The sequence below is a fragment of the Lycium ferocissimum genome, chromosome 1, assembly GCF_029784015.1.
Source record: "Lycium ferocissimum isolate CSIRO_LF1 chromosome 1, AGI_CSIRO_Lferr_CH_V1, whole genome shotgun sequence".
Taxonomy (NCBI): Eukaryota; Viridiplantae; Streptophyta; class Magnoliopsida; order Solanales; family Solanaceae; genus Lycium; species Lycium ferocissimum.
In genome coordinates this window covers 52,547,977-52,570,670 of record NC_081342.1, presented here as the reverse complement: position 1 = coordinate 52,570,670, position 22,694 = coordinate 52,547,977, and the positions used below count along the sequence as shown (strand labels likewise).

General features: G+C 35.8%; 2 protein-coding genes across 3 annotated transcripts; one reads left to right on the top strand and one right to left on the bottom strand.

The window, feature by feature from the left end:
• Positions 1-2,488: 2,488 nt before the first annotated feature.
• LOC132055419 (serine/threonine-protein kinase BSK2-like) lies at positions 2,489-14,255 on the top strand. The gene is made up of 10 exons (XM_059447226.1): positions 2,489-2,616; positions 3,578-3,789; positions 4,333-4,468; positions 5,768-5,901; positions 6,808-6,913; positions 9,056-9,141; positions 9,751-9,939; positions 10,023-10,181; positions 10,480-10,593; positions 13,564-14,255. The coding sequence occupies exons 1-10, from the start codon at positions 2,529-2,531 to the stop codon at positions 13,813-13,815; spliced, it is 1,476 nt and encodes a 491-aa protein (XP_059303209.1). The 5' UTR covers positions 2,489-2,528; the 3' UTR covers positions 13,816-14,255.
• A 542-nt stretch (positions 14,256-14,797) lies between these two features.
• Positions 14,798-19,419, bottom strand: LOC132055426 (protein BUNDLE SHEATH DEFECTIVE 2, chloroplastic). Of its 2 annotated transcripts, XM_059447245.1 has the most exons (5): positions 19,196-19,419; positions 16,253-16,349; positions 15,458-15,512; positions 15,252-15,367; positions 14,798-15,124 (listed from the first exon to the last, which is right to left on the bottom strand). In XM_059447245.1, the coding sequence occupies exons 1-5, from the start codon at positions 19,331-19,333 to the stop codon at positions 15,120-15,122; spliced, it is 411 nt and encodes a 136-aa protein (XP_059303228.1). In that variant the 5' UTR covers positions 19,334-19,419; the 3' UTR covers positions 14,798-15,119. The 2 variants fall into 2 exon arrangements, with proteins under 2 accessions (XP_059303228.1, XP_059303220.1); XM_059447237.1 differs by having other exon boundaries at positions 14,798-15,367.
• Positions 19,420-22,694: the final 3,275 nt, after the last annotated feature.

Genomic DNA, 22,694 nt, shown 5'->3' with positions numbered 1-22,694 from the left:
TATATAACGCCTAAGGGGTCATAGGTCTGTATGAATATATATATATATATATATATATATATATATATATATATATATATATATATATATATATATATATATATATATAAATGAAATGCAATGCAAGAATATGATAAGAGTACATCCTAAATCTGTCGGAGTGACGTAAGGTCATTATACCTCCGAACATCATTATGTGATAGCATTTTCATCAATAAGAGACTCCATGAATCATACTGAATCTGGAGAAAAACTTACTGAAATCAACATTTTAGAACATGAATCAACACGGAACATCCCTAGCTACAAAGAATAGGATCATTATGGAGTAACGTTACGTTTATAAGGATCATGCCAAAAGAAGGAAAGTTAGCCTTAACATACCTCAAGTTGTCCAAGCAATCCAACAACGAGCTTCTCACCACTGGAGTGCCACTCCTATAACAAAGGAATACATATACAACTTAGATGGCGTTATCACGTATATCAAATGATATCTCAATTCTAAAGTGAAACGGACAGCATTTCCCCTTATTCTTCAACATCCATAACATATTCAGCAACTAACCACAACAAGAAGAAGCTCATATAAGTCCCTTATACTCACTTCACAAGTATTCCAAGGTACACATCAATCAATCCAATAAATGCTTCGTATACGACAGTTTATACACTTTTTCTTTACATATCCATCTAGCAGAACCATAACAACATGACAACAATTTCAACTACAACTCTATTACAAGGAAATCATTCCAATAACACCACAACAACATGATAAAAATCAGTCCACAACTCAACTTATAGTTCATAGCAAGTTTGAGCTTATCCTTTCAAGATAGCCATCTTCAACTAGTAGGTTAAGGCTTAATAACCTAATAACATGAAGATACATATGAAATCTTACCTCCAGATCTTAAGAACAATTAAAATCCAAGGTTACTTCACCCTTAAGTTCCTTCCAAAACTGCCACAAGAAGCAATACTAGAATCTGAGGCACAATCCAAGGCTTCCGTCACTTACACTCACTTTTGATCTTTGATTTATCTTAGGTTTACTTAGGAAATGTTTGAGAGGGTTTTTAGGGGTCTCTAGGGTCTGTTGGTGAAAAGAAATGAAGGAGAAACGAGCTTCGACCAATTTAAACACTTAAAAACATTTCCACCGCCTCAATTGTATGTCCTCCATGTATTGGCGTACTTCCATGTACGTCCCATACTTGGATCACGTACTTGGACCCTAAAAAATCCAACATTCTGTCAACTTTCGAAAAATGAGGTATGGGACGAACATTTTTGTACGAGCCGTACATGATCCCGTAGTTCTCAGATTTGCGATCTGTCAGTTGTATTGGAAAGAAAACTCTCTGAACTTGAATTTAAATAGGTTATGCATTATATAACTCCTCATATGCTAGAAGATATACCTCCTTAAAGTTGGACCAAAATCCTGTCCAGAATTCTGCCAAGTTTTTTCCCATTTTCCACAAACTTAATTCCTTCAATTCACTTGACCCCGAAACCTTTAAATACTTACTTAACACTTGTTAAAGGTCTTCCTTAACCTTATAGGAGTTCCATGGCCTCTCTGGGCTTACGCTAGTTTATTTACGACACAAACGACGCAAAAAAATTTACTAGGTGTAACAATATTGAATTGTACTGTATTAATGAATACAATGTTTGGATAAACTGTATCATTTGTTGCGGTTTAATAACAATTTTATTGTTTGATTTGATTGTATAGTACTGTATAATAACATGTAAGTCTACTTAAATACCCTTAATCCTTAATTACAAACTAGTTTACACATATATATATTAATAAAACTAAGATAAATGATAAAATAGAAACTTTAAGAAATAAGTAGGTGGTAGATGGGGGTGGGGGATCGTTCGGTGGGTAGCGGGGTGATTGTGGCGGAGGGTGGATGGAGCTATAATGGGTAAATGAAATAATAATTTATTTGATCAAGCCTCTAAAATGAGCTTATTTTTGAATTCATGTGATATCAACAGGAAAACAATACAATAATGAACCACGGGAACAACTATCCAAACAGGGGGTGAGGTTCAGAACTCAGTCAAATACTTTATAAATCTGGAGAAGGGATAAAAAAAATTAAACAATTTTTCTCCGCAAAGCAAGATCAATTAATTTCCATTGTTTTGGACCCATTGATTGATACTGTGAGAGAGAAACAGCATTCCCAAGGCTTGCAGCATGAAAAGCAAACACTGAACACTGAGTACTGTTATGTCACTACAACAAAAGCATTTAACCGCAGTAAGCCCCACCTCATGTCTGTCTCTCCCGTCACGTGCTCATGATGGAGTTATCATGTGACCCTAACCCCACTTTTCCCGGCCCTCCTTTTTCCTTTTCCCTCTCCTTGTTCTCACTTCACCAATCACTAGCTTAGTTCTAACTACTTTGCTTTCACTCCTCATCAAATCAATCTAATATTTGCCATTCTTCCTTCCATTTTAGTGAGCAAGTGTATAGTTGTCTATGCCAGCAGATGTAAATGGGCTGTTTACAGTCCAAAACTGCTAATATTAAGTCCACCATCCAAGAATCTCCTTCTAAGGACGACCACACCCCAACAGATCTTGGTATCATTCTTGTACTATCTCTATTCATACTCAATCTATTGCATTTTATCCCAACATTCGACATGTTTTTTGTGTTGATTTTTTCCTAAGTGTACTCATTTTCTGTTAACTTAAGGGATTCTGAGTTCATGTGGAATGCTCCCTCCGTTTCATTTTACTTGGCCATGTTGACTTGGCACACCTCTTAACAAGGCTTTTATTAAGAGCATATTTTACTAAACTAACCTTATTAATGGTACTTTGAAACTCTATATTTGACTAGTAGTAGTACTTTAGGTAGTTATTTAAAACTAAGGGTAGTATAGGGAAAAAGTAATAAAAATCTCTTGATTTGCTAAAATGAACAAGTAAAAAGAAAAATCTATTTTGAGTATAGGGCCAAGTAAAATGAAACGGAGGGATTAGTAGTTATGTTGTTATTTAATACTAAGGGTAGTATGTGAAAAAGTAATAAAAACGCTCTTGATTTGTTAAAATGGACAAGTAAAATGAAAAATCTATTGTTAGTATAAATGAAATGGAGGAGGTATTTATTTTCCGACTCTTCTTGTAGTAGAAGAGCATGTATTACATACACTAATATTCTTTAATGTACTCATAATCCGCTTGACCAAGCTTCTGCGAAACCAAAACTGCTTATTTTTTTCTCAAAAAGTGCTTATTTTAGAAAGTTAATGTGTTTGGTCAAACTTTTAGGGAAAACATATGTGCTTTTGAGTAGTAGCAGAAGCAGTTTTAGAATAGCTTTTTTCAGGAGCACTTTTGAAACATTGGCCAAGCCCAAAGTACAGCTCTAATGTGGCAAAAATGCTTTTCAAATTGATTAAGTCAAACACAAACTGCTATTCTTTAAATTCACTTCAAAAAACACTTTTGAATGAGCAGATTTTGGAAGCATAGCCAAACAGGTTATCATCAATGTAGTTAGTAGCTTTATCTCCATATTCTTTTGTTGATGAAGCTAATGGGGATCAAGATAAAGTGCCAGCATTCAAGGAATTTGGTCTTGCAGAACTCCGAGCTGCAACAAATGGGTTTAGCAGTGAATTGATAGTTTCTGAAAGTGGTGAGAAAGCACCCAATGTAGTCTACAGAGGGAAACTTCGCAGCAACTGGCTAGTTGCCATAAAGCGCTTCTCAAAGCAGTCATGGCCTGATCCACATCAGTTTGTGGTAAACCTTATTTTATATAGTTGACAATAAGAAAGTTTAGGTCCTTATTTAAGACTATTGTAATTTTTAGTCTGAGAGTGATTAAATTAAGACATCTGCTGTAATTTTTTATCTTATATTTATTGAGACTAAACTTGTGGATTACTGAGTTACCATCTTGAATAAGCTTCTTTTTTCCCCATCTGTTATGTTTTCTTTTTTGAGATTGAAACATATTATCATCTGTTGCTTAGTTATAGGTTTTGAATATTCCAATATTCCTTATGCTGGATCTTTTGAAATCTACTTCCACTCTCTTACTTTTTTATTGAATTCGATGTTAATCTACTTGTGTAGATTTTTGCAAATATGTGTAACATATTTCTTCTTGTCTGCGACTGAACCATAGTATTAGTAGTTTTTGTGTAACGTGTGACTTATTGTTAGACCTCAAAATTGCAATTGCAGCTTTGCTGTTCCATCAGTTCCTAGATAAAATCATGTATTAAAATTTAATCCTATTGATCTTCATAGAATAATTTAATTCCTATTGGTACATTGCAGGCAGAGGCTGCTGGAGTGGGCAAGGTTCGACATAAGAGATTGGTCAATCTAATTGGTTGTTGTGCTGAGGGAGATGAAAGACTTTTGGTGGCAGAGTACATGCCTAATGATACGCTGTCAAAGCATCTCTTTCACTGTATGGTTTTGCCTTTTACATTCTTTAAACATATATATGTTTGAACTCCGAGGGATCACATTTTCGACGTAGTTATAGTCTTCCAATTACGCTGTCTTTTCCTCTTTAACTCTTCAAAATGTTCCATAGTTAACATAATTGTGTTGTGCCACTCCTCAAATCTGAAGAGATCGTGCCATTCATAGTTGACCTTCCTTTGTCATTTCACCGACATTGAACAATGTATTATGTTTTTAAATAATTTGCTGTTGATGATGACAGCTGAATGCGTGCTAATTATGTCTACTCAAGCTTGCTGCATCAGCTGTTTGAGGAAGCAAAACATTTTCCTTTCAAAAGCTTAATTGAATGAACAAGCACACAATTTTGTCTCGTACTAAGACACTAGAGCAGAGGATAGAGATTTGAAGCATCTGTTTTGGCTCTGGAGATCAATCATTCGAAGTTGATTAGAGGCCAGAAGAATTCCTAGTCTAATTCATAATTCCTAGTCTAATTCATTCTTATACTAGGCAACAAATCCTTAGATGTTTCGCTTGGCTCAGCGATTTGATGATCCATGTTTAACCAAAGCTTGTTTATCTCCTGACGAGTATATTGATCAAGTAAGATTCAAGTTGAAAATTGTTAGGTTATTGTTATATGTGAACAGGATGATATGTATCTTATTAAGAATGGGAATCCCTCTACTCAGGAGACTAGTCATTAGGAAATTACTTGATAAGTGCAAGGTAGCATTAATTTGTCGCCTTGCCTTTTCACAAAAGAAAATTGTCACCGTCTGTATGCTTGTAAGTACCTGGCGCCTCACACTGTAACACACAATCTGCTGGTGCCACTTGAAATCTTCTCTGTGGTGTGGCTTCTTTGTTGAGGTCACACCATCGTTCCAAGTTGGCGGGTGGTACTGGTTTATTCACAACACTCATAGACAGCGACCAAACCTAACACAGAATGACAGTTGCTGAAAAGATACACTGTGTTGATATTTTCTTCCGATACACTGTGTTGATATTTTCTTCCGACTTTGTTGCAATCCACAGCTTATAATTCTCATAAATGCTCTGACTCTGTGCAAGAAATAAGAGAAGGATGAGAGTTCAAGAGAATGTGTAAAGACTAATTCTTATTCTTGAATCCTTTCATATGCATTTACTCACCCATTAACAATTTACACAGCTATATATATGGGGCACTAGTATTATATTCATCAAGAACAACCGTTTATGGGAACTACGAAACAAGTAGCTTTTCCGGTTTCTCTATGATCATTGTATGAGTTTGGCTGTTGTGCTGCAGGGGAAAAACAGCCCTTGCCTTGGGAGATGCGAGTCAGAGTTGCATACCATATTGCACAGGCTCTAGATCATTGCAATGCCGAGAACAAAAAAATATATCATGATTTGAATGCTTACAGAGTTCTTTTCGATGAGGTATTCAAACTTCAAATATAGGAGTTCTTCAATCATTTTCTGCTTCTTTTAATTGGATTGAACCGGACATCGTTATTTTCTTGTGCGTGTAATTGAAGTGGATGTAAATTGTGAGCCCACCCCCCCCCCTCCCCCCACCCCCCAAAACTCACTATTCATTAGAGTGATATAACAATATCCACTTACGAAAAACTTTCCTCGTTCTCATTTCATATGGTAGTGTTCGTTTTGACAAGGATTCCAAATTTATTCTGATTATGTATGATATATTTGGTAGTGAAAGAATAAAATACAGTGATGGTTGAAAAGTTAGTTGATAGGGAAAATATCACATCAAAGTTAACAATTTAAATAGTTGGATGAATTTGAATTCTTCATAGTTGCAAAAGTTCTATAAAATTATAAATGGAATGTTATATGAATCGGAACTCTAGCAACTATGACTTGGCATTGGTTACTCTTGAAGCTTGAAGTGACATAATTTCTTTAAAAATCAAGTTATGACCATGATTAGGCGTAGATGCTGGGACTTAAATTGATGGAACTGGAGAATATCTTTCGAAATTGATCAATTACTTGCAAAGTTATCTTTTGGTTGTTTGAGAACTTCATGCTGAAAAGCTATGCTAGTGTGGCTTAGTTGGTCATAATTAATAAATGATAATTGATACATAGGGAACTTGGGTATGTTATTAAACATATTCTCATGACTTGTAACTTTGCCAATTGCTTTGTTTGCAAGACCAATTTTTCTAATATGTAACTAATTTCCTATCTCACTCTCCTACACACCCACACATATCTAAACATCTCATCTCCTAACTCTTGCAGTTCTGCAAGTTTCACTATATCTTGTGGTTTTGAGCGGCTTGTTCTTGAATTTGCTTAATTTAACTCATATTGCAGGACGGTGACCCTCGACTATCTAGTTTTGGCCTTATGAAAAACAGTAGAGATGGAAAGAGTTATAGCACTAATCTGGCCTATACGCCTCCTGAGTTTTTGCGGACAGGTGCACTCCTTTTCCTTGCAGATCACCTTGCATTATTTACCTGCTTGAAGTAGGAGCTGTTTGTTGGTTAAAAATAGGATTCCAGCATTTCCTTGCAGTTGTGCTGTAATGATAATGCAATCATCTAATCCATACTCTAAACTGCCAATTATTACAAAATCAGAAGATTCAAGGCGAGTACTTCTTTTACTTGATTTGCTTTCCTTATGCAGCATTAGTTACCACATCTACCTAACTTGAGAAGCACTTCTAGATTAAGATTTATTAGTAACGTGGACATTTTATGGAGCTCCTCTGCTGCCTTAACACATCAAAGTTGCATGCATATTTTGTTTGAGGGAGTTCAGTTTATGGACTATGTTCTCTCCCATGTCATGTAGGTAAAGATAATGACTCTTTTGAACAACTTTTCGGTGGCTGTGGTTATGGTACTAGGAGTGATGAAGGGATAATTTTGCGGTAGCTCACATTTTAAAAAGGAAGATTCTCACCTTATAAGAGTGAAGGTACTACAGTCGAATAGACTTTACCCTAACAAGAATACATGATAGAACTACAAGGACTGTAAGGTTATTCCAGGAGAAGCAATAACCACCCAACATGTTTAGTGGTCTTAGATGTAGAGCTTAAGAGTAGAATGAGAAAGGGGACGATTTGCAAACCACGAATTGATGGTGGGCATTAAAGAGCGCTACCCAATTAGGGTTTCAAGCAAAACTACAGGAGAAGGGAGTTTAGGACTTATAGGGGGAAGCAAACGTCGTGCGGAACGAAATGTCAGGTTGCATTAAGAAAGTGACAATTGAAGTGTTGTGTCTGGAGGTTGAGGACCTCGACCATAGGAATCTTGGTGGTGGATGAGTGGGTACAAAGAGTTAATAATTCTATGTTTTAGTCATGTTAGTATGTTTACTTTATGTCCTGTGTTTTCTAGAAGTGTTTTCGCGTTGTAATTAATTTATATGTTAGAGATTTATATCTGACCCCTACTTGCTTAGGATTGAAGCACAGTTGTTGTTATTGTTGTTATTGGGGATATCATCCTCATGCTTCATATTGACATTTCTCCTTTTCTGTTAGAGAAAGCAATTTCCTCTATGTGCATAAAGCAAGTTGCTCTTAACTATTTAATTGATGTAAGTCAAAGATGTCTCCTAGTAGGCAGAATGGTGATTATCCCCTCAACTAACAACTAGAAAAAAAGTGAAAGAAAAAAGGGAGAAGCCTTTATGACTTTCTATATTGATTTGCAAGTTGTTGATTCTCTGGGTGCTTGATTCCAAACCTGAGGCTTCGTGATTGGCACATATATAGAGGGTAAGCTAATCTAGTTCTCACTTTGACATACATTCCTTAATAGATAAAGGACATAGACTAGGATTAAAATCTTTTGAATACCTTCAGTCAATCAAATATCTGAAGGATTCATCATACTAAACTATTTTTTGAATATTTTGATCAACTAGTGGAGCTTTGCGGGCATGGGACTAGCTATGCTTCATGAAAATGACATAAATTTTTTCCTGTTACCTACCAAAAAAAAGATCCTTTTATAATTACGTAGGGTAAACCACGTTTGGCTGCTGCCTTCACAGCACTACTGCGTCTGCAGTTCTGAAGTTGTTTCTGCCTCAAATTCCTTCACAGATGAAGGACATAGACTAATATCAAGATCTTTTTCACTTATCTTATGAATACCTATCAAGTATTTGAAGGGTTCATCGTGTTAAACTATTTTTGAATATTGTTATCATCTAGCGGAGCTTTTCATGCTTGGAACTGGCTATGCTTTTACGAAAATGACATAAGACAGAGTTCTCGAATACCTACCAATAAAAATAAAAGAAAGATCCTTTCAAAAACAAGTAAGAAAATAGTAGACTTTTAAAATGGTTACATGTATAGATCCTTGTTCTTTTCTGCTTTTAAGGAATATACCTACCACTGCCTTGTGCTATTTAAGCTCACATAATAACTTGCTCTCTTCTTGTGCACAATCAGCTGCTGTATTTTGTATTTTAACTTTTTATCTTTAACTATGGACCTTGAATTAAGCTGTTTTATTTACCATAGTTGCAGTGTGAAATCCTGTAGTTTCAGAAAATTGGAACCATTCTCAGTACCAAACCTTGTTTTTTTTAGGCAGGGTCATTGCGGAGAGTGTAATATACAGCTATGGGACTGTTCTACTGGACCTTTTGAGTGGAAAACATATTCCTCCAAGCCATGTACTCTACTTTGTCATACACATCTCTTTTATGATTGCCGCACCAGTTGGTTAAATTTGTTTTCGGTTAGTGGTAGTTGTATTCAGAATCTCTCAATGTCTGTCAAAAATGGGTTTAATGCCTTTCCAATTTATCCATATGGGGATCTTTGATGAAACAGTTAAGTGTAAGCCACTCTACTGAATTTTAAGCATCAAAATTTCAGCACTCTGCTGTCTAGAGCATACCACGTAAAAAATATTAAAAGCCATAGTTTACAACTGCATGTTGAATTTTAAGGACTGAAATATCAAGTATATGCAGTGTGGAGCTTACCCACAAATGTGAAATATATGAATTTTCCTTTATATTCAACATGTACCTGTAACAACAATGAGTGATATCATTATTTTTTTTTGAAAAAAATGAGTGATATCATTATAAGTAAGGTGTTCATTATCCTCAATGAGTTAGAAGGTTCACTGAAGTATCATGTTGAACAGATTCACCAATTCAATAGGCAAACATCCTAAGTATATAGATTATAAGTATGTTAGTTTTGCTTCGTTAGGGATTGTGCTTTTAAATCTCTAACTGTTGACCAATCATGTAATTGTTCTTTTTCTCCAGGCATTAGATTTGATAAGGGGAAAAAATATGTTGTTACTAATGGATTCGTCCTTGGAAGGACAATATGCCGATGATGATGCTACTGCATTGGTTGAGCTTGCGTCAAAGTGCCTCCAGTATGAGGCTAAGGATCGGCCTGATTTCAAGTTCATTCTTAATGCTGTGGTACCCCTGCAGAAGCAAGGGGAGGTATCTTAAATTTTTTTATTATGATGCAACCTTTCCTATCTATGATGGATTGACCAGAGTACTTACTCAATTTTATATCCTAGGTCGCATCATATGTTTTGATGGGGCTAACAAAAGCTCCAGTGGTGCTACCGACCATGCTTTCTCCCCTTGGAAAGGCTTGTGCAAGAATGGACCTTACTGCTGTTCATGATATCTTGCTTAAAACAGGTTATAAAGATGAAGAGGGTGCAGAAAATGAGGTCAGTTAATTTCTTTAGCATATTACCACATATTGTTGTAAGGGTAATCAGAAATCAACTAACTACATGGCAAGAAATGATATTAATGGAAATAATCCAAAATAAAGAGGGTCTGCTTATCCTTTATTACATTGGATATGCCTTTTTTTATACATGGATGTTTTACTTTCCTCAGTTTAGTCTCTTGTTTATTCTGGAGTTCTTCTCAAGTTTAGCCATTAATTGGAAATACACATTTTATTCACTCTCTGAAGCGGGAGATCTTTCTGGTTCATTGATTATGTGATCTTTCATGAAGCTCTCTTTCCAAGAGTGGACACAGCAAGTTCAAGATATGTTAAACACCAAGAAATTTGGGGATATTGCTTTCAGGGACAAGGACTTTAAGAGTGCAATTGATTGTTATTCAAAGGTATCCTTCTCTCCTTTATTCTGACTAATTTAAAGAAAATTTATGTTTCTTTTTTGCTTCCTAGATCCGTTTGGTATTTGGTGAAGCGCAAACTGCATTCTGATTTACCTTTCTGTATTTTGTAATTTTTTTTTTTTTTTAATTCCATGTACTGTGATACAAATATTGGCGTGGGTTCAGTCCGTCAAAAGTATCACTTATCATATACAAATGAAAGGCTGGAAAAAGGAAACACAACCAAATTTTTGTTCTCATTTAACGATAACTGGTGTTCAAGTTGTTAGATCTGGATGAACTAGTTGTGATGCAAAGGAATACTTCACATGGTGAATAGTTAACGAGAATTGTCCCATATCCTTTTCCAGCTTGTTACTTCCTGCTTAGCCAACATGTGCATATTTCAATAGTGGTAATTTCTGGTATCAATTTTAATAATTATTTAAAAGCTTAAAAAAGAAAGGAACCTTATTTGTGGAATGCTCTTCTATTTTTCCTTGTATTCCTCACTGAAACCAGAATTACTTGCATGTCGACTATTCTAGAGGAACCTTATCAGTGTGTACTTCCAGTTATTTATGTGAACAAGTTTTTATGTGTATTTTTCTCCTGGTGCAAAAAAGTGCATGCTTAAATATTTCTGAAGAGATAGATAGGAGCTGATTAGAGGTTTCTTGCCTTTAAAGGTCGAATTTTAGCACTGCGTATAAAGTAAGTTCCTGTTAAACAGTAATAGGCAGTTCCTTTTCATGGTAGCCAGAGGCTCAAGAATTTCAATCAATGACATCAATTTCTTGAAGCAGTTATCCTTGCCTTCTCATTCTCTTTTGACATTTTAGGCTATGCACCATTCAACTTTTGATTACATGTTCTTCATGAGAACTGGACTAAACTTGTATCACCTCTACATCTCAATATTTTGATTGATTAACTGCTACTGTTTAAACATGGTTGTATCTTTACTTTATGATGAAAGAAATGTTTTTACCATGTTTACTGAACCTTCTACTTGGACTCCTTAATCACTTAGAATAAATAAGATTAAAATGATCATGTTCGATGGAAGGTGTAAGTTGCACACAGAGGGAAAAATGAGAAAAAATTGCTTGAGATGGTTTGGTCATGTCCTACGAAGGCCTCCAGATGCATCACTTTGTATGTGTGAGACCATGGTAATTGAAGGTGTTAAAAGCTCACGAGGCAGACCTAAAATCACATGGAACGGAGCTGTCTTGAAAGACCTACAATCTCGTGGAATCCATGCAGACATAGAGAAAAACTGAGCATAATGAATGAAAACAAATATATGCGTGATACCGTGTTGGTATGCTTACTTTAGTTCGTATATTCTCGCAGGGTCTTATAATCTTGTTAGAGATTCGTCCGCAAGTAGAAAATTTAGCGAACCTTTAGTATTGAAAACATAAATTACTTAATATGGGATTGAAATGGTCTTAATGGACCGACATGCATTTATAAAGTTGACACCAATTAGTTTGGGATTCAGGTGTAGCAGTTCTTAGTAGACTAATAGACAGTACCAAGAAAAAAAAAAGCTGGACTTGGTGGCTTAGTTCAAGATGTGGAAGAGATGGAAAAACATATGTACGGTGACACGTTTTTTGGCATAGCTAAGACCTAATTTATAGGGACAGAGAACAATTAAGGAGAGGAGGAATGGAGGGAAAACAATACTGGATTACTGGATATTTTGAAACAAGCTAGTCAAAGACCTTACAAAGGCCCATGAGCGGGAAACCAGAACATAACCAGCTAATATCTCACACCAAACTGCAATAATTCAACAAAACCTATCTGATTTAAGGCTTAGGTTGGCTGGTAGAATTCCTGCAAATGTCACTCTCTTTAATTACTTAAGTTATATAATCATGCCTTCTCTACTTGGTATCGGAAGAAAGACTCAATGTAGTTGCAGTAGCTTTATGCTCATTCTTTCTTCCTTTCTTCCTTCTTTTTTATAGATTCAGCTGCATCTCTATTTCCTTGTATTTTCTTGTGCTGCACCTTGTTTCCTTTTGAGTTCCTTGGGTGTTGGTTCAGCTTTAAATGCAGATTGACAAAGCTTCTTGTATCTTTCCTTCCTAGACATACAATTGAATCCTCAGTATTTATAGTACACTGTTTTTCTCCTTTGGTTGTATCTTTGTGCAACCCTTTTCAATATGTTTTTTCATGTTTGAAACACTTTTTTCATCCTTCGGATATTTTCTGTTTGGCAGTTAAGAGATCAACAGTTAGGTATCTGCTTTTAATCCTTCAATATTTTGTCATCATTAAAAGGAAATCTTGGAGCTAGAAATTAAAAGGATGAGGTAGACCTAAGACTACATGAAAGGACGATGCCTAAAAAAAAAAACTTTCATCTCTTTCTCAAAAGAAACTTACAATCTCTCAGAATTCATGCAGAACTAACAAATAATAGAACACGATAAATCTAAGAAAAGGTGGTATGAACTAGTTGGGATCAAGGCTTAATTGTGTTGATACATTATGTCTGATGTTTGCCAGAAATCTTTCTATTTTTTCTAGATATTTGTGTCATAAAAAAGATGTACCCAAATTTCTAGTCTAGTAACAGAAAACCCCTAATTTGTCTCGTAAAAGATGTCAAAGTATTAGAAAGAAACGGGTTCATATGGATGGGAATGGATATCATCAAGGACTCAAAATAGTTGACTTCAACTAACTTGGGATTGAAGCGTAGATGTACTGTATTTATTAGCATTGAGACATGTTTATGTTATGTATATTTTGCTCTTTTCTCTCCTCTTCACGTCACATAACATGATTCTTCTTATGGTTGACTAATGACTCCAGGATCACTTTTCATGTGTATCAAATTCTATTCTCCTTCTGGTTTGTAATATTTTGAGCCCTAACTTTGTCTGGATCAAAGCCTAACTTGTTTGAAATTTTTTGAGCCCTAACTTCTTTGACTCTTTTTCCCCACAGTTAGTATCTATGATGCCTGCTCCTTCCGGGACTGTTTTTGTGCGGCGAGCCCTCTCGTATTTGATGGATGGCCAGCCAGAACTTGCATTGAGGGATGCTATGCAAGCTCAGGTCTGCTTGCCCGAGTGGCCTATTTCATTCTATATGCAGGCTCTTGCCCTCTCCAAACTTGGAATGGAAACTGATGCGCAAGATATGCTAAACGATGGAGCGTCCTTCGAAGCAAAGAAGCAGAACAGTTGGCGCAACTGACTGTCTCACAAGTATAAAAATCCGGAATCTCTGATTCTACTTCCAAATTGGAGCTTACTGCTGGAAGGAGTTGATGAGGAAGGATTATTGCGAACCAAAACTGATGTCGAGATGGGGTTACATTTATTTCAACCTACCCTCTGCTGTAGCCAACATAGTACCATACAGAAATGTAAAAAAAAAAAAAAAACATCCGCCTGGTGAAAACCCTTGTAGTTTAGTTTCCGACGAACGCCAATTGTTAGTTTTTGGAACTAATTCTAGAGAGCTCGCCATTAAATATTCTGTTCAGCGGTTCAATTCCTACCGAGGGGTGTACATTTAAGGGTGTGATTGTATCTTGCATGTTGACCATGATTATGAAGATAGAGGTTCTGTTTTGTTAATGTATTTGAGCGGTAGAATGAATAAATTCAACAAGATGCTACATTTTTTGGAAACAGTTATTCGTGAAGCTTTTATCTTCAAGCAAAACTGCTTTACAGGAGAAGGCCGACTCATGATTCATGTATGGCAGAAGTTCAGAAATATGACTGCTATTTGAATAGAGTTCTAAAACTAATGAAATTTAGTCATTTCTTAATGCGGAAATAATATTTGGATGAAAGTACCTACGACTTATAAAAGTAGCAGAGATTGCTTTATCTTTGTCGCTAACTCCAGCAGTGTGGAGTTCATTTTTGAAAACTTAAAACTTTGGAAGCAAGTGGCAAATGGGTGTAACCAGAGGAGTTGAACCTCCATCAAAATGACACTTTTGGTTCTCCAAGTTGGAGCAATGTAAGACAAGATTCTAAGGAACACCTCCACTGCAAAGAATCTTGTATCCCAACGAAATAGCTTTTAACAGAAAATACAAGGGAAGAATCTTTTTAAGACCTTGGGAGGCCATTGGGATGTTTATAGAGCTCATTTTGGTCTTTATTAAAAGTGATGATAACAAGCATTCTTGTACTGTAGTAACCAGAACAAAGAAAAGAGGTAGTATATTGTAACTTGATTTTCCACATATAGGGAATATTTCCAGCCACAGTTCCAAAAGTCGACAGATACACCTGAGACAATGTTTACAAGAATATAGCAAAGCTATCACCCTAATGGTGGAGCTCTAGCAGCAGGTTAACTACACAAATATCATTTCACTATGTTCATCTCTTTTTAATAATTGCATTTTGTAGCACTCTAGTTATTCCAATTAAATAAGCTCCAGTGCCTGCACTAGGTATAGCTTCAACCTTGATCATCCTGGAAACATCATTCCGCAGTTTGAAGCTCTTCCAGGAAACATCAATCCGCAGTTTGGTTCAAACTGCAGCAAAAAGGTCCAAACAAGCCAGATCATCACCTATCTAGATTGAATTCCAATAACTAACTTCTTAGAAGCAGATTGACGGACTACTTGTCCCTATTTCAATGTCAGCTTGACTAATATCTACCTTCAGGGTCATCAGTTTCCCGTCTCATGAAAGAGAATCCCATTATATACCGGTATTCACCCGTTCCAAGGCAACGAGAACAGTAGCCAAGCCCACTTCCACCACAAGTCTTGCACCTACAAAGTATGCATTAGATTGTGGGATCCCCAGCAGCTCCAGTAATACTATTTACAATGTGGAAGAAATTGAATAGCTTGATACCTCACCATTTTGGCCATTCTCCTCTTGGAAGCATATCTAGGTCCACAAAGTTAGTCCTCCCTGTATCACGGGAATATGCAGCCAAAGTAATAGGAATTAGACCTAACACGAATAGGATGTTGACTTAAGAAAATTAACTAGATCATGGAGCACATAGAAGTATGCATTAGAAGGGAAAATAGTTGACTTCCAAGAAAAGAGAGCGCCACGTGGAGACATCTACGGTTAGGCCATGATAAACTTTCTACTAAGGAGTTATAGCATATGGCTATATCCTCCTAGTTCAGCTTCCACTATTTACCAAATTCATAAATAATTAGGGAATCAAAAGAAGTACTTTAAGCCTTATGGCATCATTATCCTTATCTTATTTTAAATTTTTCCTTTTCCTCTAGTACTCCAAACTAAATCAAGTCAGATCAAGCCCAACCAAGACTTCGAGCACCCAATGATGAGCAGACCATAGCTCAAAGGCAACACTAACACATTTACGTTTTCGAGTGTCTCAAGAAATTTTTACACCAGCTTTGACTGTGAGATCTTTTTTTTTTTTTTTTTTTTTAAATTGTTTTTTATTACATAGGGGGTAGGGGAAGGGGAAATGGGGAAGGGGATTACAATGTGGGGATTCGAACCCTCACCAACAAGGTGAGAGTTCAGGTAGCCAACCAACTGAGCTACTAGATCCCTACGACTATGAGATCCAAATAGCATCAGATGTGCAAACATAGTTCTTAGTTTGTAAGTATCTGTCTCTGTGTGTGTGTGTGTGTGTGTGAGAGAGAGAGAGAGAGATGAACCTCTGCCATGGCAATGGTAGCACTCAACTCTGCCACTTCCTTTACAGACAACACAAGGAGGATCTGGCTGCTTTCTTCTTGCTTTGCGAACATTAGACTGCAACAAAGTTCATAAATCGTAACCATGAAAAGATTTTGACCTAAGTATCTTACACTCAAATAACGTACAGGCAAGTTCTAGATGCATGTGAAATAAGTATAGATGCCTGCCTCATACAAGAGGATCAGTAGTTGATTGTCCTAATCCATGATACATTTGACTGTCCAACCTTAAGCACAATTATGGAAGCCTTAAACATTGCTTACTTTTGAGTAAATGCTTATTGAGCTATCTTTGTCGTTGATCAATTAGCCAAAACAGCGGACAAAAGTCTCTTTCACGACTTAACTAAATCATTAACTCAATGATACTTATATTACAAAATAAATCTTAAAATGCTCGATCAATCTTCTGATACTGGGATGGGATTTAAACCAGCTTAAAACTAGACAATATGTAATCCTTAATCCGGCATCCTGGATTACCATCCCAAATTTTGCAATTTTTACTGTAACACTTCAGAAAAGGGATGCGGTCTCTAATTCTCCATTTCAACATAAGTTCTTTAAATCTATCTATTTTTTTTCTTGGACTATCATCCCAAATTAATTCCTTTCAGTAACTCATTGCATGATAGAAAAGGCGGTGTAGTACAATATATGAAGTTATGTTGGATTATCCAGATTGAGTAAAACCACCTAGAAGTTGGACCAATCTTCAGTTCCACCATCCAGCGGAAATGATTATTAAAGGTCAGAGAAACTACTAAGGAAATATCTGACCAGAAATATCCCATACTTGAACTGTAGGAGCTGAATGTCTAACTATTTCAACCAGCTAGTCTAGACCAGGTTCCGAGACATTTTCACATAGTAACTTCTATTAGGATTTTTTATGTTGAAATACAGCTTCAAAATAAGTATTAAAACACTAAGAAGTGTCACCCAATTAATTTTCTGATGCAAAAGTAAATATACAAACAGGTTTCGCATTATCAACATGGGATCTTTTGAAGACCAATCAGTGGTTCAATACACTCTGTTCTTCTCCCTTGTCTTCCGGACATTCACCCCCAAACCATAAATGGCTCAATCGTCAATATCATAACCAAATTTTGCTCCAAACTTCAAACATTAGCGTTCAGGTGTCTTAGCACCCAGGGGTGTTGGCCGAGGTCAATGAAGTTGGTGCAAATCTCGGAGACCTGGGATCAAATCCCTAGAGACAAGAAAAACTAGGTGATTTCGTCTCGTGTGCCTAATCTTGGTGAGTATATTTACCCAGTACTTATTTTAGTGGGAAGTAGCAGGTACCTAGTGGAAAAGTCAAGGTGTGCGCAAGCTGGCCCAGACACCACCATATAAAAATTGCGTTGAGGTTTCTTCTTTCCTTAAATATGAATATATGATAGTTAGACCTTTGAAATAAGTTTGGGAATGATGCCTACGATTACTGTTACGGAACATAAAATATTCTTTTCTTGCTCACTGGCAACACCTTGAACACAAACACCTTAGCAAAGTAAAAAAGAAAAGCTTCCCTGATAAACATTAATGCAATTTCTTTTCTTTGACTTTAATAAGCAAGTGACTATCTCTTGTTTCGCCAGGGTTATCATTCCAAATAAATTTTCCAATACTTTCTATGACACTTCAGCAAAGAGATGCAGTCTCTGATTCTGTATCTCCATATAAATTCTCTATCAAATGCATAGATAGCTTTACACTATGCTTTCTGGTTTAATTTGAATCCCTTTGTATTCTTCTATTGAGCTATTCTAAGGATCTTACTTTCAATCAATTGAGTTCATTTCAGTAATTTGTTGCATGAGACAATGATGACAGTAAAAATTGTTTAGTAAAGATGCACAAAGTCAAGTTGGATATGTGATAAACCGTATCTTTTATAAGCAGGTTCTGATAAACCATATATAAAACTTGGACTAAGTGAAAAATGAATCTTAAAACTCAGAGCAGTAAGCAAAATCTGTTTAAGAGTAGTCCCAGACTGAAACATGTCCAAGTTGAACACTAGCTATTCCAACCAGCTTCTCTGAAACAAGTTTCGACACATTTTCATGCATTAAGTTCTGTTAGATTCTAATCTTCAATACAAGAACAACAACTATGTCTCAATCCCAAAACTAGTCGGGGTCAGCTATATAATGCTCAATATTCATTCTGCTTCATTTGGAATCCTTAGGGGTCGTTTGGTAGAGCGTATGAGAATAGTACTGAATAGGGTGTATTAGTAATGCTGGGATTATTTCTTATCCACTGTTTGGTTTGGTGTATTAAGGGCAGTTCTGTCTTTAATCATGCTTATCCATGTATTAGTAACTCTGCTAATACCATGGTTTGCTATGTATATGACAAGTACTCCCTCTGTCCCAATTTATGCGGCAACACTTTCCTTTTTAGTCACAGATAAAAAGAATGTTACCATTCTATATTTAGAAACAATTTAACTTTATGAGATAATTCACAGTCACACAAGTATCTAAGGCTTGTTTTGGACCACAAATTTTCAAAGTCTTTATTTCTTTCTTAAACTCCGTGCATAGTCAAATGGTGTCAGATAAATTGGGACGGAGGGAGTACTTAATAGGGTGTATACATAGGTTGAAAAACACTACCAAACAAGGGATTAATAATACCAAAGCTAATACATGCATTATTTTCTCTAATTCATCCTACAAAACGACCCCTAAGATTCTCATGCTGAATGCAGCTTCAAAATAAACTTTATGTCAATTTCTGAAAGAAAAGCAAGTATGTAAACCAGTATTCTTGAAAACCAATTAGTAGGTTGAAAGATAGAATTGGTCAGCACAAGAAAACAAATTTAAAGATAGAAATGAACAAAAAAAAAAGAAAAAAGAAAAAGAAAAAGGTTTAACTTGCCTCAGTTCTGACGACCCAAGATGGCTTTGGAACAGAAAGGAGAGGAGTCAGCTTTGGGTTTGAAGGCTGGCCATTATTTAAATTTGGGGCTTCCCCGCGAATGGTGTTAAGGAAATAAGTCAATGTTATCACTGCCATATTCTTTGGTATATGTTCAATGTGTTCTAGTGGTATAAAATTGCAGAAATAGGATTTAGGTAGGTCTTTGATCTTTTGTTCACACTTGACAAAATCTTTAAAAACTCATCTTAATTTTAAAAAAAGGGGAAATTACACTTTATGTCTATTTTTAAAAATACTTACGCCACGCAACTCATACTTTGTGTATTAAGACTCAATTTAGCCCATATTTGTGTATAAATACCTTTTATACACTATTATACATATTATACAAGGTTGATACATTATGCACAATGCTATCCCCCAAGTATAGTGTTTCCTTAGCTATAGTGTTGTATAATATTGTATATTGGGCTATGTGACGTAAATATTTTCAAAAGTTGTATTTTAAAAAAAAAAAAAATCCCTTGTAAAATTCGCTATGCAAAATTGATGTTGTCCATTAGACATAGATTTGGTCACAGTGCTACTAAAAGATCTATTCATACAAATTAAAAAAACAATACAAAATATAATAGATTTCATTAAGGGTGTTAATGAGTTTTTAAAAACCGATTGAACCAATCGAATTGAGCCGTACCGAACCTATTTTTAGGTTTCTTTTAATAAAATGTTTTTTTTTATATAAATCTATAACCATACCGAATAATCAGGGAAGATTTTAAATTTTATAAAATATCAAAATAGATGTGTATCGATGTAAATATAGGGAAAATTTATCTTACATTAAGTTTAAAATAGAAAAATATTATTTTTTTGTCTTGGTCCTGGGGTGATAGAAACATCGATAAGCCAATAGGTAATTAATACCTAACGTCCCAACTCCCAAACATATTCTACTACTTTGATTGAAACTAAATTAGTTTCAGCACCTTGAGTAGCGAGCCACACAAATGTCTCCTTTCAAAATTCTGTATGGATATGACCCTCCTTAACTTTCTTTTGAGTCGATTTCACAATCCAAAAGTAGCTGCAGGGGCTGATTGGTTACAAGAAAGACATGTGGTAGCCAAAGTTTGAAGAAAAATTTGAAAATGGCTCTGTAGAGGATGAAATATTATGCAAATAAGAAAAGAACAGAAAAGGGACTTGAAGTTGGTGATTGGGTTTATATAAAGTTGTAGCCTTACAGGAAGGTTTCTGTTGCCTTAAGAAGCAATGTGTATCTCACTTCTAAGTATTATGGGCTCTATAATGTGATCAAGAAGTTTAGTCCTGTTGCTTATGAGTTGCATTACCTCAACCAACTAGGATTCACCCAGTTCCACATTTCTCTGCTGAAAAGAAGAAGAAGAAGAAGATAGGAGCTCTTGTGATTCCAGCTACAGAACCACTCATTTGTTCCTCTAATGGACAACCCTTAGTTGAACCAATAGCTATCACAGAGCGCAGGATTGTCAAGAAAGGAAATGCAGTAGATACTCAAGTGTGGGTTCAATGGGCTAACTTGCTCCCTGAAGAAGCTACTTGGGAGTATTACTTTGAAGTCTCAAGTTTCCAACTTTGATCCTTGAGGACAAAGTGCTTAAGGGGACTGGAATGTCATGAAATGACCATTAATTAACCAATTTAGTTAGGGCATCAACTAGTTTCATTATGTCAAATTAGTCCCTTAATTTTATTTTAAGTATGGGCTATTTTCAGTCCTTTCTGATTCTTTGTGACAGACTAGACACGTATAGTTTCTGCTGTACAATTACCTTTGGCATTATTAGTTCGTTTTGTACGCATTTACTGATTATGAAATTACAAACTATTCAATCTCTCTCTCTCTCTCTCTCTCTCTCTCTCTCTCTCTCTCTCTCATATCTCTCTTCTTTCTTATTACTCTGTTCTTCACGATTTGAGCTATTATAGCTCAAATCGTGACACTTGTCTCTTAATTTGAGGTTTCGAGTTTCAATGAATTCTGCACACACTGGCCATGTTTACGAAATTTTGGTCTCCCTAAATCTTTGGGTGGTATCTTTCGCATAAATTCAGACAATAATCATTCTGAGCACCTCGACTAAGTTGTTGTCGATTTGAGTTCCCGCTTCAATATCCTTACCAATTAACAGTGTTTTAAAAGGCAGGGGCGCGAGGCGAGACTTTTTACGCAAAGACGGGGTGAGGCGTAAGCCTGAGACACGGGGTCCAATGGATCTACGGGGGCGTATGTCTCACGTATCTTCAATTTCATAGTTTTATTACTAAAAAATAAGCAAAAGTAAAGTTTTCATTAGAATTCTACAAATATATTCAAATATAAATCACCAATAATATAAAAGAATTATTATAAATATTATTTGAGAAAGGTAAATAACACAAAAAATGATAATAGCCAAGATTATCTTTAAAACTAAATCTTGATTCACTTCATCATCAATCTCCAAATCTATAAGTCCTTCCCGACATCAACTAATATTTGCAATGACTTTTATTTGTATATCCAAAGAAGGAGAAGGGCAAAAAGTGTAAGAGCAATGACAACAAATGAATATAGTTGCTTCAGGAGCATCATGCTATGAAATCCCTATCATATCAATTTCACACATAATCATCTAAAAAAACTATTTATCTTAGTGTTATTTTCTATGCGAGTTGCTTTTTTTTATTTATATATTTTAGAAAAATCAGCACAATATGATAACATAAAGTATAAACACCATTATACCAATAATAAAAATCATAATTTATAGCAAAAATACTTTTAAAAATAATAAAAATCAAATTTAATGCCCGGGGCGTACGCCTTTACGCCCGGGGCTTATGCTTTTGCGCTCGGGACTTACGCCCCAAATTGTAGGACATACACCCTATGGATCTACGCCTTTCATTTAAGCCCCCCAGCGTTTTTGGTACGCCCCGGGACTCGCTCCCAAAATGCCTCTGAAAACACTGCCTGTTTGAGGCATCTCAAGAAAAAACAAGTATCTCACAACTTGGCTTTTTTTCTTCTTTTAATGTCACCTTATCTTGTCTTTTTCCACTCAATCCTTAGCTGGTTCCTTTTGTTACACCTCGGAAAATTTTTCGTTAACGTACAATGAATAGACTAATGAAGGGCACGAAGTATACGATGTCTTGGTAAGTAAGAAATAGCATTTGATGATTCTAAATGAGATTTCAAAGACATTCGAGGTAGGAGACGGAAGTTGTTAAGGAAAACAAGGCATATGTTGTGTGTCGGGTAAGATTTACGAGTATCGAATTAATGATGGCTTAATGGTGTTTTGGAGAAGAGTTATAATGTCCCTTAGATTGGTATTCTTAGATTGGTATTGAGGTATTAAACAAGTGTCAAGAAGGTTCCATAAGGATTGGAGGTCAAACGAGTCGACGAGAACGAACTTCGGAAAGCTGGGCATTATACGGCCAAACATACTGGCCGTATAAA

Coding starts and splice junctions, on each gene's coding strand:
- LOC132055426 (XM_059447237.1), bottom strand. CDS start 19,333: ATGGCAGTGATAACATTGACTTATTTCCTTAACACCATTCGCGGGGAA. Junction 16,350..19,195: donor CTTGGGTCGTCAGAACTGAG/GCAAGTTAAACC, acceptor ACTTTGTTGCAG/TCTAATGTTCGCAAAGCAAG. Junction 15,513..16,252: donor CTACCATTGCCATGGCAGAG/GTTCATCTCTCT, acceptor CCCGTGATACAG/GGAGGACTAACTTTGTGGAC.
- LOC132055419 (XM_059447226.1), top strand. CDS start 2,529: ATGGGCTGTTTACAGTCCAAAACTGCTAATATTAAGTCCACCATCCAA. Junction 9,940..10,022: donor CCCTGCAGAAGCAAGGGGAG/GTATCTTAAATT, acceptor TTTATATCCTAG/GTCGCATCATATGTTTTGAT. Junction 10,182..10,479: donor AAGAGGGTGCAGAAAATGAG/GTCAGTTAATTT, acceptor TCTTTCATGAAG/CTCTCTTTCCAAGAGTGGAC.